Consider the following 17,402-nt stretch of genomic DNA (forward strand, 5'->3'; position numbering starts at 1 on the left):
AGTTTATTTATTTGGATCCGCGTCAGCTGTTACCGATGCAACAGCTGCTCTTCCTGGGGTCTTTCTGTGATCAAGTAAATAAAAGCAAGTGAAAGTGATACAGCATACACGTGCATTCATACATAAAACGTGCATTTGTTGTGAATTTATCAGTAAAACAAGGTGCAGTGCTAGTCGGCTGCAGCGTACACATGATTATCCAGTCTACAAATACAACAGAACAGTGCACTTCCCCGATATGGTTCTGTCTTTCTGCTTATCAGGAATAATTAAAAAAGGATTTTATGATGAATGATGATAAATGAACTGCTGACTCATCCCTTGTGAGTGTTTTGGGTCCTTGACTGCTCGTCGTGCTCACAGATATTCCAGGAGTTTAAGTCCACAGACATGAAATACAAAACCCGTCTACGAAGCCGCATCTCGAACCTGAAGGACCAGAAGAACCCCGACCTGCGGCGCAACGTCCTGTGTGGGAACATCTCGCCTCAGCGCATCGCCTGCATGACGGCTGAGGTCGGTCCCGCAGACGTTTGGTCTCGCCCTCACTTCCTCAAAGCGGCTCTTTGAGCATTAAGACTTGGCTTCAGGGTTATGGTTAGAGTAAGTTTAGGGTGAGGGGCCAAGGGCTGTATTATGTAGGTGAAGGTCCTCATTAGTGCAGTACAGACCTCTGTGTGAGTGTGAGTGTGAGTGTGAGTGTGTGTGTGTGTGTGTGTGTTATTGCAGATGAAGGCCAAAGACAAGTTTTTAATCCGAGAGTTTTTCTGCGTTTTTGACCTGTACATGAATGGAGCTTTTTCTGATAAACGGATCTAGATCCATCCGGTCCCTGTTTGCAAACATCGGTGAGCTAGCTCTGTGAATGTAGTCCAGTATACCGACACTTGGCAGACTGGAGCGGGTTTGCAAAGAGCCAAACGTTGCTCCGCCGCAGCTGTAACATGGAGCCCCGGCTGTGTGGCGAAGGCGTGACTGTCAAGGAATGTGTCTAATCCCTGTAAATATTTGAATCCTGTGCAATTGGATGCAACTGGTTGATTCATACAAAGCCTTTGAAGTCAGTCTGTGTGTGTCTGTGTGCGTGTGCGTGTGTGTGCGTGCGCACGCGTGTAGGAGATGGCGAGCGCCGAGCTGAAGCAGATCAGAGAGGCTTTGACGAAAGAGTCCATCAGGGAGCATCAGCTGTCGAAGGTCGGGGGAAGTGAGACGGACATGTTCATCTGCAACAAGTGTCATGGAAAGAGCTGCACGTACACACAGGTCCGACACACACACACACACACACACACACACACACAAATAAAGACCGTCTGGACACAGTTTTGACAGAACCTTGTTTTTGTGTGTGTGTCATAGGTGCAGACCCGCAGCGCCGATGAGCCCATGACGACCTTTGTGTTGTGTAACAGCTGCGGCAACCGATGGAAGGTGAAGAAATAGCATTATTAACATTAACACATCTGAGAAATGATTTGGGCTGAATATGCTGAAAGCAGCGAACGAAAGCTCGTCAGTGAGACGGCATACGCTTTCAAACGAACGAGCAAGCGGACGATCCACGTGACGTACAGCAATCCTAGCGCGTGTGTGTGTGTATCTACAAAAAAAAAGACACCACCCGCCCCCATCTTTTGGAGAATAAGACGAAAGTGAAACCTACAAAAAAAAAGCAGCTAAAAAGAAAAATAATAAAGAAATAAAAAGTCAACGAAGAAACACCAAACCCGTTGGTTTTATGAGATGTAGGAAAACTTTCAACACAAAATTTAAACAATTCACATCGTCCTTCCAGTCGAAAGGCAGGATGGGAAATGTAGGACTAAACTCAAGTAAAAATCCCAAAGGGGAGGTGGAGGAAAGTAGCCGCCTTCATGTCCCTTTTACTCCAAGAGTCATGGAGGGAAACTGACTGAGTGTCAGCGACACACCGTCACCACAAGATGGCGGCAGAGACCGCACGTCCGTCGGCTCCCCTTCCTCCCCGCCCTACCTTTCCGCTCACCTTCAGTTCCAGCTCCTGCTTCCTTTCTGTGTCCTGCTCCCTCCAGCTCTCTTCTGTTGCCTCTCACATCCCACTTTTTTTCCACGTGTTTGCATTTTATCTCGTCACCATCTCCTCCTCCCTGTCTTTTCTCTCTCACTCTTCTCAGCTTTTGCTCCTTCTCCGCTCCCTCCTCTTTTGTTTACATCTTACACACCCTTTGCCGTCCTCGTCGTCCTCCTCCCTACGTCTCGTCCCTCTCCTCTCCGTATTTTCTCCCCCCCCCACATTTCTTCTGGTCCCTCCCTGCCGCTCCAGGCTCTAAGTCAAGGTGAGGCAGCTAATTTGAGAGGCCGGTGGTTTGCTGGTAGTCTGTTCTGATGGTTCAGCACTTTGAGACACCGGAAACATGGTGGGAGGCTCCAGCATTTTAAAGAGGAAGAAATCATTATTCCTGTTGTTAAAAGAAAACCCTTGTATCTCCAGGTTTGGTGATTTTATAAGATAAGCTTTGCGATAACAGGCTCTGTTGGCTGTTTGGAATGTTTTCTTTCCTCCGGAATGATGGTGATGAAAGTAATACGATTTGGAAATATAAGGGTTTAACACATTAAAAGTCCTGTTATATTTAGGTTTGAAGCAAATTACGGAGCATATTCATGGCAATATATTTCAAGATGTAAGTCACCAGAGGTATATTGCTTAATCTACTGTCAATTTAAAGCTGCAGTGATTTTTCTTTTTATCTATTTAATTGATTTATTTTGGTCATTTGGGGGCAGTGGAACAAAACTGGAGACAGAACCCTGACATCCAGTACAACCGCCTTATTAAGTTGTTACTACCTCCACCGAGGGGCTCGTGTTTTCACAGGTGTCTGTGGTTGGTATGTTTGTGTATTTATTTGTCAGCAGGATGACGCAAAAAACTGCTGAACCGATTTGCACCGAAACTCGGTGGAGGGGGACTCGGGGCCTGGAGCAGGGGAAAAACCCATTCCATTTTTGGGGCAGATCCGGATCATTTACTGTGAATTAGAATTTTTTTTTTTCTCTGAAGTCCGGTGTATGTTGTTTGACACTGGCCTTGGCGGAGGACTGCGCTCCACTGAGTGACAGACTATGTAGCTCCGGCTCGGTCTCCACCGCGTCCTGGGAAAAACCTCTGGCGCTTTGTCTACTAGATGTTTCCACTTTCTTCACGACTGGTCTCTGTCTGGCGTTTGGTGCTGAGCAGAGCTCAGAGCTCGTTGGCTGAAAGCAGCTCGCTGTTGCTGCTGAAAATGGGGCTGATGAGGGCGCCGTGACTGGATCAAACGGCGTATGTGCCATGAAACCAAAACTATGCGCTAAAAGAGGCTAAAGAGCTCCGTCGAGTCACAGAGTTTGTGGATAATGACACCTTTCCTCGATCCATTGTTATTATATGAAGTTATTGATTAGTGCAACTTTAATGTTAGCAAATGCTGTAAGTTTTGCAAACGTTAGATAAATATTTTAAATAAAATGTACGTAAAAGGTGGCCAATCCCAGCTCAGCTCCACTCAGCGGCTTCGCCCAAACCAGGACATTCTTGCTCTTGTAACTGACAAAACAAAACTTAAAGGCGCCCTGTGGAGTGTTTGACCAGTAGTAGTGCTATGGAGCAGAGTTTTTACGAGTGGGTCGTACACATGCTTGAGCGTGGGTTACACATCCTGCCGTTGCTTACCCGCTCGTCCGCCGATTGGCGGGAACGCGCCAGCGAGCGTAGCGGTGTGCCGAGAAAAGACGGCGAAGAAGAAGACTGCAAGTAGACGTGGATGAAAAACAGTGCGGGAGGTGGGGAAAATTTTTTATGCAAAGCGATCTGCAAATGTTTTGAGGAAGGACATGCGCTCAGCACGTCTGGATACACACGTCGAGGGTGCAAACGATGAGTGTGGTGAGTGAACCTGAATTTGGACATAACTGTCTGTCCGAGAGAAAACTCCACAAGGCTCCTTTAACTCTACGGCCTCAGCGATTTTAAAAGATGTCCGGTGGGTGGTGCCGCAGACTGAGCACTAACTAAGATGAGAGTTTCTACTGATCCACCAGATTAATCACAATCTTTCTTTTTTGTTTCTGTCTTTCAGTTCTGTTGAAGAGGACGTGTGTGTATATTATTCCATCATGAAGCAAACTGACTAAAGTGAAATGAATTTGGATTTAAGAAATGAATTTAGTTTTTTTTTTTTTTTTTTAATTTCATATCATTTCTTTTTATATATATATAAAACTAAAAGCTGTAATATATTTGGAGGAAAATATGCCAGTTCATGTTGTCTATTGGTTTCATTTGTTTTGTATGGAACACTTAAGAGTTTATTTCATATGCTTAATAAAGCTTTAAGCCAGATTTAAATCACATTTAGGCCTTGTGGAAACAATGGCTGTGCCTTTGCCATGTTGTGCTGCCACATATTTTGCCTTTAACATTTCTATTAAAGTTGCTCTTGGATGAAGACCAAATCACTGTGTTTTGTTTTTTGTTTTTTAGCTTTAGCTGGTTTTAATAGTTGGCAGAAAGGCTTTTTAGACAGTAGAGGAAGACGGATACGTCGGCAGATATTGGCTTATTTTAGTTACCAGTGTCAACGTCTGTATCGACAGATGCGTAACAAGAACTGCCAGCAGTGCCAAAGATACGTTCCAGTTGGACGATGTGTTCACGTCACACGGGATGGACGGTGAAGACGGTGGGAAAACTCCCCCGTTTACCACTTGCAAGCATCCATGTCATACAGACGCTTGTGTGATTACAGAGTTGGTCCTGTGAGGATTAAAATGACGTGTATTGACAATGTAACGCTGTGTCTGTCACACTTGGGTTAAACTACACTGAATAATGACCTTTGGCTCGTGTGACGTATTTTTGGTGATGTGATCCGTACGTGTCTGGTTTTCAGGCACCTCCATAACATTAAGGGGCCAAGTCAAAGATATGGAAGCTCTCGGAAAAATCTGAGTTTCCCGGCTTCCCATCACGACTTGGCAGTTAATGCGACTGCTATGCACAATTGGGAAGCTCGTTATTACAACTCCAATATGGCAAGAACGCAACAGTAGAAACAGTGTGACCACTACACAGTGTTGTGTATTTATTATGTGTTTAGGTTTTCGACTGTCAGATGTCTTGGTGAGCACACGTCCTGGTCGTCGTAGTTAAGGGGTTCACTTTGTTTTTAAGGGAAATTTTTTTGTTACGTTTTTAAAACAAGTCAAACAAAGGTATCAAAGCGTATCAGCTGATATAGAAGAGCAGGGGATTCGATTTTGATGCAAAAATCCAGCGACTTCTCAAGTTTTTTTTTACTTGTGAGACTGAGCCTCTGGACAATATTTTAGATCTTGTTCTCTCATGAACTACTTAATACTTGACCTGAATGGAAAATAATCTGACACGTGTCCTAACTGTCGATTATTGTGTATCGTGACGCCGATTTGGATCCAGATGCAGATTTTCTATCACTGAAGTAACATTTTTAGGGGACAGTGCAGCCTCGACAGAGTTATGAGCCCCCTGATTGTTTATTTTATTTTATTTAGCATTATATAGAACTTCTTTGGCTCTGTTGCTGCCACTCTGTGGAAAACAACTATATTTGGTGGCTCTCCCGTCATTAAGTACAACTTTTCAGAGTTTGACTTTTATTTCCATACATTTAAGGGGTGACACAGCATCCGCATAGCTCTCGGAGGTTGTCTGTATTAGTGTAGCAGCTACAGTCAGCCTGGTTTACTTTACATCCACTTCTGTCTGGTGCTCACAGGGAATTAATGCTTACTTTGGCTTTTAAGTCCTGTTAAACAGTAGCTTAATACCCGGCCGTAGAGCCGCGGAGCAGTGTTTGCCGCCCCCTCTAGCTGAAAGTTTCAAGTTTGTTTTATCTTGGACCACAGCTCGCATCGACAGTGGTGTCACTCTGTGCCGACGCAACCCGGGTCGAGTCGAGTAGTCGAACCACGGTGGAGCAACAAAAACAAGATTTGCTGGCGATTCACTGAGGCCTCGACGGTTTATCAAATGATTTCCCTTCACACCATCAGCTCCACATTTCTATTTACGGCCTTAGACTGGTGTCGGGTAAAGTCAGCGTTGCGTCCGGTCTCTTCTTTTGCCCAAATGACATCTTAAAATTCACTGATGCTGTTTTCCACGGACACAATATTCAGATTTTCAACCAGTTCAGACAATGCTTTTGTTCACTAAATGACATTTTCTGATCCCTTTAATTAGAATAAGGTGACTGGCAGCAAGTAATCAAATTAAAAGGTGGAATATTCCAACACAATAAAGAAGTTTGAGGCTAAATACTGAAACATCTCTGTCAGAGTAACAGTGAAATTAGTACAGAACATGTAAACATGACCGGTGTCGATGAAATTCATCTTTGGGATGACAACAGAAATGTCCGTGTCACCCTTAGTAATTCTGAGTTCGTTTTACTGAAAAAATAAATAAAATTAATCACAATTGACTCAAGAGAAAAACAGGGTCGTTGTCTCGGTTTCCCAGATGATGCCGGTGGCGCGAAGCATGTTGACAGAGGTGATGAAAAGTGGTGAGAAAGCAGAGCGGAGAAAGCTCCTGTTGTGTTTGTTGTGGAAACACTGCCGAGCTCTTCCCGTACACGAGCATGGGAGAGAGGGGAGGAGGAGGGAGGTGGAGAGACACTCGGAGGGCTCCGGGCCTGTGTGAGACCAGGCCCTGCCAGGTCTCTCCTTCCTGGGTGGAGAACAGACTGCAGTCGTGTTGTTCGGACGCAACGCAGGGCGGCCGGATCCGACAGAGAAGAACGGATGCCTGGAGAGAAGTACGGTCACTTAGCGAGCTGAGCTCCAGCCAACAGGCTACAGGCTGACCGTGTCATTTTTCATTTTGACCAAATCGGCCTACAACACGTGCCTTGGGTGAGAAATCGCATCTGAAGGACGTTCCATCATAGCTGATGGAAACTGTGCCAATTAAACTGGCCCTTCTGACTATAAATTAGAGAAAAATTCTGGTTTAATACAACTTTGATCTTACTTTAGTGGTTTTGGTCCTCGCTTCTCTCGCCCATCATTTCTCTCACCAAGCTAGTAGTCGGGCTTTGTGCTGAAGTAGCAATATCACTATGTTGTTGATCTCAGCAGTTAATTTGGTGCGTACCGTTATCATGACGGATAAAAACGATTGCCAAAAGTATGAAAATAGAATACAGTAGGTTACCAAAAGTAGTTACTGTGGCTAGCTTAACTTAAAAAAAGGTCCAAATTCAACACTACAACAGCGGATGATGAGGGGAAATAGCTAAATCCTTGCTAACGCTTTGTTTTACGAGTCCGTACGTTAGCTAACTAGTAAACACCAGTGCTAAACAATTTGGTAACCCTTTTATGGGGACACTATTCTATGTAATTGGTACTTAATAGGGGGGAAGAAATGAGCCCTCTTTTAGTTACGTTGGGTTTATAAGTAGCCATTAATTGCCAGAGGAACGTCCTTAAAAGAAGTGCCTCATAAAAACCCAATAAATATTCATTCATTATTCATCTATCAACGGCAACTTAATTGTTTCCTTGTTTGTTGAACCGTATGTCTGCCTGCTGTGTACTGGCTAAATGACTCTCCAGGTTAAGCTAGCATTTACTCGGCATCAACGTCTGCTCATAAAACTCAACACAAGTGACTAAACTCTACTAAAATACCAATCTCAGAACATGGCTTCTATTTTTGCCATAAATAGGCAAATATTGAGGGATTATTGGGAAACGACAGACCCCTAAAGTAAAGCATTTACGAAATTGTCTAGCGCTTGTGTCTGTTAACGTTAGCGGTTACTTAGCTAACATGATAAGAATAGGCTAGACCTCGAAAGTTCTTGAAGTGTTTTTATTTCAAGAACATAGCTTTGGATGCTGAATTATCTGAAAAAGGTTTATGTGCTGTACAGTACAGTAGCTGGTAAAAACACAGAAATCAGTCATTTTTCATATCCGATGATTGTTTTGTATACTTTTATTACGGCAAGTGTCTAAACTCTGCCATAATATTGTACGTCGAGTCTCGCAACAGATCAATCCAGATGAAATCAGCATTTTCCTCGACCTTTTGAACCTTGACTATTTGACTTTGATCCAGCTCTTTTTGACTTGACGGTTCCCGGTTCAGCGGCTGTGGAGCGACATACACCCAGGCCATAAAAGTTCAGGAGACTCCGGAAGCAGAATAGACGAAAAACGATAAGCTACCTGCGAACTGACACAGCTCGGGGAAACTTCTGAAAGTGACGATTATCAGCGCAGGTAAACGGAAAACTGGGAAAATGCTGTAAAAAACAAACAAAAACAAAACAAAACATGGATGGACAGATAAAGAATTGTCAGTGAGTGTGGGGGTGTGTGTTTGAGTGAGAATATGGAGGTATGAGTAAGTATGAGACTGTGTGTGTGTGTATACTGTATATATGTAGGTATGTGTGCGCCTGTGTCACGTAGAGAATCAATCCCAAACACAAACAGATCAAGTTACAGTGAACTGTGGAAAAAGACCAGACGCATACTCACGGTGTGTGTGTGTGTGTGTGTGTGTTGGTTTCCTTGAGGAACTGACTGTTGGGAGTATCAACACAGCGAGTGAACTGCAACAGCTCTGCCGGCCTCTGCCCAGTTCACGCTCACTTTCGTGTTCGATATGAAACGATGGCAAAAATGCATCGGTAAAGGATTTATTTTATATAGCAAAAATCAGCATACTGTACCCGTTTATTGAAGTAATTAACCAGGAATCGTCCACGGTTTTTCTGCAACAGCGGAGCGGACCACCGAGGGTCCACAGACCCACGTAGTGTTGACATAGATCGCTGGTAAAGGAGCAATACTCGGAAAAAAGAGTTTAAAATTAGGAAACTGAACCTGGAACAAAAAGTTTTAACCTGGAAGAAAAAGTACTGAGTGTGAATGGATGGGAAGCCAGTGAGGGATCACGCTCCTGTCACTGCAGCATCAATGCCAGCTAGCTAGACCGTGTTTGACTGTGCTTTTTGTGCTTTTTCCTTGGAGACTATAAAGAGCAAAAGACGCACATGAAAATGTTTATCAGTCTGAGGTCTCGCATGTTATGTTCTTTAAGGTTTCGGCCAATTGGTGAAGATTTGGAGAACATTTGTCGGCTTTCTTTTTGATAACGTGTTCTGACATCAAGGCAGCGGTGAGTCACTCGTGATTTCTTATAAAGTTATTCGCTGGTTTGTTGATCTGATATTTCTTTTCTAGGTTTTTTCTTTACCAGTGGGGGATGTGCATAGATATTGAATGTGTGTGTATGTGTGATGGTTCTCTGACTAATGCTTGCCGAGAAATACTTACACCACTATTTATCTCCTCATATTTACATAGTGGTCACAGTGTGCGAGGAGCTGCAGCGGCTTATTGCATTTGGGGTTAACCTCAAACCTCCAGCACAAACAATCAAGGTAAGAAAAACCTCTTCCTACTCCACCCCAGACAACTACCTGTATCCTTAAAGGATGATTCCAATTCATTAAAACTCGGGTTTCAGTGTCCATTGCTGAAATAAGTCTGGTGAGTCTAGAAACACGAGTTACCAGACAGATTGGAAAGAAGCCAGATTATATAAGCAAATGTATTTGGAGGTAAAACTAAAAGCGAGCGCACCTGAAACGTTGCTAATAATTCCTCACTAAACAATAAAACTGTGTGCGCACAATTACAGTCAGGGTGGCAGGTCGAAGCTGAAGCAGGAAGTCACCCTGTAAACTGTGACATTTACAACAGAATCAAAAAATCTAAAGGATCGATGTCAATATTATTTATTTTGTGCGTCCATGTTAAAATAAAATTTAAAAATAAAAAACCTCGTCGGCTGATTCATCGTTATCAGTATTTGTGAGTTTAAAAAAAATCTGATATCAGCATGAAAAATCCAGTATCAGAGGCGTAATAAAAAAAAGACCCAAATTGTAAAAAAAAAAACCATTCTTTTTCTAGATTTCTCAAACATTCATCAAAGGCGGGGTACAGAGAGGCAGTGACAGTGGCAAGGTTGAGGGTTTGATTCCCAGGAGGCACTCACACACAAACGCCAAACAAACGAAGCGGCCTCTCATTGGATGTTCAAGGGTTTCCGTTTATTTATGTACAATTAAAATCACAGTTTTAACAAAATATAAAATAAATAACATTAACAATACTAAGATAAATGCATTCTGAGTGACCAGTCTGGTTAAGACCTAGGCATCTCTCTTTTTTTAAAATCTGTTGTCTCTGCCTCCGCAGACAACTACAAACATTTTTTTCCTCAAACTACATTTCCCATGGAGCACTGGGTGTAACCGTCCCATGTCACACAACAGGTATCTTCTTTTTTCTCTTTACATTTTTATAAGTTGTTTGACATTAATATATCTGTATACTTTTTTGCACCTGGGATTTCCCCCCACCCCCCTTCCTGAATTGACCGACCAAAGATCAGCCCTGCGGCCTCCTGCTGCCAATCAGGAAGCAGGCATCTGAGAGGGCGACGGACAGTGGTGAGGTCAAAGGTGAGAGGTCACAGAGGCAGAGGTCAGCAGCAGCAGTGCCCAGTTAGGCCGCCCTGGTGTGTGTGTGTGTGTGTGTGTGTGTTTGTTTGTATTACTATACTTATTAGGACAACTTAGACATCCAAGTTTAAAACACTTATTAACACATATCAGAGATTTCATTGTTTTTTTTCCATATTTATGCAATTTAATTTTTCATTACCAACTAGAATATGCTATGAACAGCAGTTTCAAGTCGGAAATGGTAGTTACATTGACATCCATATGACAAATGCAGCATACATTTCACCTTATTGGTGGCTGGAGGAGAATAAAGACTTTTTTTTTTATATTTTATAGCCTATAGAGAATATATATCATAGTTTGATTCAAAGTTCAGATTCACTTCTTCCTCCAAATACAGAGGTTTTCCTTTCCGTCTACAGAAAAAATAAATTATTGTTCGTGGATCTTTGTGTTTTAAGTTGATTGGTTTCAGGAGTTTTACATTAGAATCTCTGCCTGGTGCAGCTTTTAAGTTGAGAGCTGATGCTTGAGGTCAAAAAGTACAACTTGACTGATTCATGGCTGCAACTAAAACGTATTTTTATTATTGATTAATCTGTGAGTTATTTTTAATTTGTTTAGTGTATAAAATGTCAAAAAATGAGTGGAAAAAAGCAAATTACAAGTTCAGAGAGCCCAGACGGACATCTTCACATTTTGTTTTGTCTATCTGTCCAAATCCAAAACATATTCAATTTAAAATAATATAAAACACCAGACAGCAGCAAATTTTCACATTTGAAAAGCCAAACCTAAAACAAAAGGACTAACAAGTCCAAAATTAAGCAAAAAAAGAATAGAGACTTAGAGAATACTGGATAAGATAAAGTTTACATTTAAAGGCTGTACCGCCCTAAATATGGATAAACAATTGCTGTATTAAATAAGTTTCCACGGTGGCTTAAAAAGTAACACTGTGTGGAAGGTAGTAGCTTAACCAGGGTGCATTATTTTTTCGTAACTGCATGGGTCAGAGTGCATTATCGCTTTAATACTTACTTTACTAAGAATATGAGAAATGTTTCACAGCACAGATCTTTTGTTATTCTGAAATATTACACAGTGAACCTGAGGTAACCTTTTGCTGCTAATTTGGTAGACATATCTTGCTAATGACTGATGGTTTGGATGGTAAGGATTGTATTGATAAGTTATTGAAAGTTCCACGGAAGTATAGTAACACAAATGTTGTAAATGAGTGCATGTGCCTGTATTTGTACATTTGTTGTTTTTTTTAAACTCCAGTGTTTTATTGCAGTGTATGTGGTGTTGCTTCGGGTGGGGATCAGTACAGCCTCAGAGGAATCCTCCTCTTCTTTCAAAAAATCCAGGAATGGGAGAGAATGGGAGAATCCAAAAAACAAAACAAAACCAAAAAAAAAAACCAAAACAAAAATCATAATTAAAATGTTTCATATAGTTTTCTCTTAAAAAATAGACGTCTTGTCTGTTTGTAAATCAGTAGTCGGAAGGAAGTGACATCCATCCATTTGTCCGTTTGTTTATCACAGGAGTGAAATGATTAATCCAGCAAACGAGGGGGGAGAAATAAACAACAAAAGAAGAAACAAAGTTTTTTGTCGTTCGTAGCGGGAGCACCCTGTGTTTTCCAGTTGAAAGAGAAAAAGAAAGAGAGAGAGAAAGGGACCAAGACGGCATCCATCTTTTTATTTTGCCTTCCGTCAGTCCCAAAGTAGAGGCAACCGAAGGATGAAAAACAAGGCGATATGAGGTGGGTGGAAGTCAGGGACGTCCACCTTTAATTGGCTCTCAAAGATGACTGGACAGTCATGAGGGGAGGGGGCAAATTGGTAAAAATCCACTAAAAATCCATGGCACAGAAGAGCATTTCTCCCCTTGAAATGCATTAAAATCTCCCAAAGTAATACGCACATCTCCACGTAACAGTAGATGATATCCCAAAGAAATACTTTAACATCCCAGATCACTTCCTTCTCCATTCAGGAGTTGTTGTCGAGGTGAAAAGACAGGAAAAAGGTAGGAAACACAAGAGAGTTGAGTGAGGAGAAGAGGCTCCATTGTAGAAAAACACTTGGGGGAAAGGATAAATAGAAGGATGGAGGTTGAAGGACAGGAGACGACAGAAGCTAAGAGAAGAGAAAACTGATTTCAGGACAGAGATAAAAGGAGGTAAAGTGCGTTCAGCAGCTTTATGAATCTTAAGGAAAGGTTGGAAGCTGAAAATCATACTTAAACCAGCAAATTTACAAATTGAGCCTGACTGATACATCTGCATTTCCAGAAAAGAGATGACAAGTTTATCCTAGGCTCAGCTCAGTGCATATCTTAGTTACAACTCATTAATAGCCAAATGAAAGGAACCCTGATCAAAAGTGTGATTGTTCATCATTGGCGTTTGAAACAACAGTTTGACGAGAAAAAAATATTGTTATTGTTATTCTATTGTTATCTTTTTTTTTTTAAATGGCCAATTAAAAGGCTTATTCCGAAGCTTTCAGTTTGCTCTGAACTTTCAAACGGTGCAACCATCAGCCACTGAGGAAGACTGTAAGATGTGGTTGAAAGCTTTGGAAAAGTCAGTAAGTGGACCTTGATACATTGTTATACGATTTTTTTTTTAAAAATGGGTCCGCTTACTAGATTTGTCTGAAGCTTTCAACCACATCTAACAGTCTTCCTCAGCAGATGGAATCCGCGCTGACCTTTTGAACTGTGCAAACAGCATCTGCTGAGGAAGACTATTAGATGCGGTTGAAAGCTTAAGAAAAAGCTACTTAGTGGAACATCAGTTAAGATTTTTTTTTTTGGTCAAACTGATCCAAAAAACGTTTTGCTTGCTATGCATTTATTTTTAATGTCCAATATCTGTCTATACAACATGGCCGACCGTATTCAACTGTCAAATAGTATCTGCAGCATTGGTCGGCTTTTATTCACAAATGCATATTAACATTGGACTCTGGAAAAAAAAAAAAATTCTGTGAATTGCGAGGTGATGTATTCTACTTTTGAACTTGAGTCAACGTTAATTAAAACTTCATGGGTATAAATTTCATGTCCTTATAATGGTGTTGCTACTGTTTGAGATGTGTTTATTTCCATTGCAACAAAATCAAATTGTGGAGATTTTAAGTATTTATGGGTATAAAATAGAAACATTGGACATTTTTAGATACTGTCCAAATACAAAAATTTGAACCCGTTTCCCAACATTGTTTTCTAATTGAATTCAACAGCTTTTTCTTCACTTTTCACAATAACTGCAAGACATATATTTTGTATTTAATATGTTCATGTTTTTTTTAAAATGTTGAACACTTAGTTTAATGCTTTGTTGTTTTCTTGTTTTTCAAGGCCTTGTAAGACACTTGACACTAGACTGGAGAGGAGAAGAGAATGTATCGGGGGAAAAGAAAGGAAAAAGAGCAAAAAGGAAGAAAGAGAGAACAGATGGAATACAGAAGAGAGGAGTCAGCTGGAGAGAAGAGACGAAACGAGGGGAAAGGAGAAGAGGGGTGGTCTTGGCAACAGTACTAAAAGGTTAGGGGGAAAGGGGGAAGAGAAAAGAAAAAGAGAAGAAAGTCTTGGCAGTAATTGGAGAGATTTTGGATTCTGAGAAAAGGAGAAATGAACTGAGGAGGAGTCTGATAACTTTTGGAAAGTTTTGGACAGGGGGGAGTGCGCGACAGAGGCAATGAAATGGTCTGGCATCAATCCTGTAAGATCAGAGGAGGAGGTGGAGGTGGTGTGGGACTACGATTCAGAGGAGGTACGCGAGCCGCCGTGAATGAGCGACTTGTAGATGCTGGAGGAGAGGAATCGTGGGTAGGAGTCCCTGTGCATCAGCGTGTAGATCTGCAGCTGGGCGTCCTCAAACGCGTGAGGCGTCGGGTCCTGCATCTTCCTGTTGATCACCTCTCGAACCCGGGCGTCCAGACTCACCTGTGGGGAAATTTAGTTCGGTTCAGTGACGAAAGAAGATGAGGCACTAAAGGACAAAGTGCAGGGGTTTCATGTTCTAGCACATCCACAAACTCTAGATGACACTAGAGAATTGCTCCAGATGTGAGGCTGGCCTCATAGAAAATTTTACCTTTGTGTAATAACAGAAGTGTCTTTTTAAGTTCTTTGTCTAAGCGTCTGAGCACATGAGACTGGGAGAAGACATATGCTGACAATTTTTGGCAAAGAGCCCTAACGCATTGAGCTAGCTACAAGCCCCTCTATGCCGCCTGTTCAAGGCGGGAAAGTCGCGCCTTTATCCTGCCTCGCTGTTCTGTATAAAGGGGTATGAATGTGGAATTGAGGGGCATTGTTGTTCCACCAATAAGCTGGCAGCGGAGGCATTCCCAGATCCGGATTGACGTCTGCGTAAAAGGGAGAGCCGCCATGCCGGGACGGACGCCGACGCTGGCATAATGAGTTGTCTTATCCACGGCAGTATAGCGGGATCTCTTTCTAAAAAAGGCAATAGTTTACCAATGGGTGCGACTGGACCCTCGGTGAGGGGTTCTGTCACTTTTGCTGAACGAGTGTCTCATCGCCACTAAAGTTGTTCGGGTGCTGCACAGGGAGTGGCTGGATCTGGGGCAATTGTGATGCATCTTTTCTTAGTCTTCTGCAAGTGTAAAATGAATATCTTTGGGGGTTGGACAATCAGACAAAACGAGGTATTTGGGAAACTGCTACGGACCAGGGCTGTCAGTTTTTGGGCCGCATATCCTTGCATATAGATCCTAACTATGGCGTCGGTGATGGCATTTTTATGAGCTTCTGGCAACGGGCCCGCTGAAGCCGACAGTAGTAGGCAGTCAGACGAGGTCCCACGAAGTGTAAACTGTAGTTAAACACGAGGTGTTTAACTACAGTTTAGAGCGCGACCACTTAATCCATCACTATCGGTGTATATACAGAAATGCCAAGCTCAGTTTGAAGTCATTTTCAAACAGTGTCACCATTACATAGTTTGTCCACCAGAGAGCATTGACAGGTTAATCTGTCAGCACTAAAATGTCCTGCTCAGTGTGTATCACCACCTAAGATTGCTGTTTATCTTATGTATTAAGAAAAACAACAGCTATCGGATCAGGTTGCGATCAGATTTTCATGTTTGTTCTTTGTCAATTTCAAATGGGAGTCAATAACCAAGTTTATGCTTTGACCTGAGGTCTGCACCGTGCGCGTACAGTTTGTCGCCGTAACCTTTACTACTGGCCTAAGACCAGCAGTGTGTGCATACATGTATGGGGTTCGGGCTATGATCAAATGATCAGAGATGTTCACTGTGCTTCTGTGTATCACAAAAGACAAAAGACAAACGGCAAGTCCTCACAATTGCGAAGCAGGAACTCAGGAATGTTTGGCATTTTTGTTCAAAGAAAAAACAGAGAAATGCTTAAACAAACACCAAATAGTTGCTGATTCATTTTCTATCCATCTATTAATCATTTCACCTTCTCTGGTTTAGGCAAAGAGGTCCTCAGGAAGTAAGAACATATGTCAGAGCTGGTCTGAAAAAAAAAAAAGACCACAAGCAAATCTGGATTCTATACTGAAACTGGCACTGCCCCCATAAATTTGTCTTTCTGCTCTCAGATCTGGACTCACGGGTTCATAAAAGTTTGCAGTCGTCCTGCGCTCATCAACAAACTTCCATAGAGGCATAGCTACATACGGTTACCAGCACTGGAGCGCACGCGCTCAGTAAGGCGCCGCAACCGGCGGATATTTATAGAACCAAGAGCTTTCTCTTACGTTTTGCCTCTGCTCTTATTTAGGAGAGACACACACACACACACACACACAAAGAAACACACCTACACACACAAAGAAACACGCGGAAAGACAGATAGGCATCACACCAAGGTCAGACATGCAAACAGACAGTCAGGCATGCATCTTCTCTGCCAAACTCACGTCTGGATATCTCCTTATTTTAGTGTGCCTGTTTGTGTATGTGTGTCTATAAAAAGCCTCGGCTGCCAGAGGGTGTTGAGAGCAGCAATTTATGGCTCCCTGTAAACACACTATACGCGCACACACACACACACACACACACACCCACACACACACACGCTAACACACATGCAGACAACTGTACATACAAGAACACTAGTATCTAAACACGCCAACACATACACTCTGGTGGTAGAGCCTGACAAGCCTCCAGCACTCATGCTAAATAAAGCAAACACTGTTAAACACACACACACACACACACACACACACACACACACACACACACACACACACACACAGTTAAAAATAGCAGTTAAGCTGACGATGCTTGCCCCATTTCTCACTAGAAAAAAAAAAATTAAATTAAATGAACACAAAAAAATTCAGCATGCGTGTGAGCACTGTATGTGTGTGTCTGTGTGTGTGTGTGTTTACTACAGTATACAGTATAGTTTACAGCCACCAATTATCACTGGGTCCGTTAGTAGGGCGTGCATTTCTTAAAAGGTGGGTGTCGGTGTTGACCCGAATCATGTGCATAACAGCTAACAAATCTAAATGTGCACAGTGCACAGGAATTTGAGGTGCAGATCAAGCAGCAGCCAAGAAGCTTAACAGAGGACAAAACCCTAACCCTAGTGCTAAACAGACGCCCAGAATGGTGTCGTCAACAGTCCAAAAGCCAAAAACATTCAATTTCCTATAATACACGACAAGGAAAAACAGCAGATTCTCATACTAGAGTGGGGTTTTCAGACATCGCTGGTTAATGGACCTTCAGAAAAACCAACTGCAAGTTCTGTGACCCAAATGTATGCTTATACATGGGCACAAACTGGGGCTCGCTTGAGCAATGACCTCAAC

The 17,402-nt window shown here is 42.3% G+C and overlaps 2 protein-coding genes across 11 annotated transcripts in view; one reads left to right on the forward strand and one right to left on the reverse strand.

Annotated features, from left to right (window-relative positions):
* tcea2 (transcription elongation factor A (SII), 2) overlaps positions 1 to 4,476 on the forward strand; it is a 13,875-nt gene extending 9,399 nt beyond the window's left edge. For all 6 annotated transcript variants that reach the window (XM_040151833.1, XM_040151834.1, XM_040151836.1 and 3 more), the window contains exons 7-10: positions 362 to 516; positions 1,117 to 1,263; positions 1,360 to 1,431; positions 4,101 to 4,476. In XM_040151833.1, the coding sequence (XP_040007767.1) occupies positions 362 to 516; positions 1,117 to 1,263; positions 1,360 to 1,431; positions 4,101 to 4,109 (383 nt within the window). In that variant the 3' untranslated portion in view covers positions 4,110 to 4,476. The remainder of the gene's footprint in view (positions 1 to 361; positions 517 to 1,116; positions 1,264 to 1,359; positions 1,432 to 4,100) is intronic.
* Positions 4,477 to 13,885: 9,409 nt separating this feature from the next.
* rgs19 (regulator of G protein signaling 19) overlaps positions 13,886 to 17,402 on the reverse strand; it is a 34,375-nt gene continuing 30,858 nt past the window's right edge. For all 5 annotated transcript variants that reach the window (XM_040153047.1, XM_040153046.1, XM_040153045.1 and 2 more), the window contains one exon: positions 13,886 to 14,522. In XM_040153047.1, the coding sequence (XP_040008981.1) occupies positions 14,334 to 14,522 (189 nt within the window). In that variant the 3' untranslated portion in view covers positions 13,886 to 14,333. The remainder of the gene's footprint in view (positions 14,523 to 17,402) is intronic.

The sequence above is a fragment of the Xiphias gladius genome, chromosome 18 (genome assembly GCF_016859285.1).
Source record: "Xiphias gladius isolate SHS-SW01 ecotype Sanya breed wild chromosome 18, ASM1685928v1, whole genome shotgun sequence".
Classification (NCBI taxonomy): Eukaryota; Metazoa; Chordata; class Actinopteri; order Istiophoriformes; family Xiphiidae; genus Xiphias; species Xiphias gladius.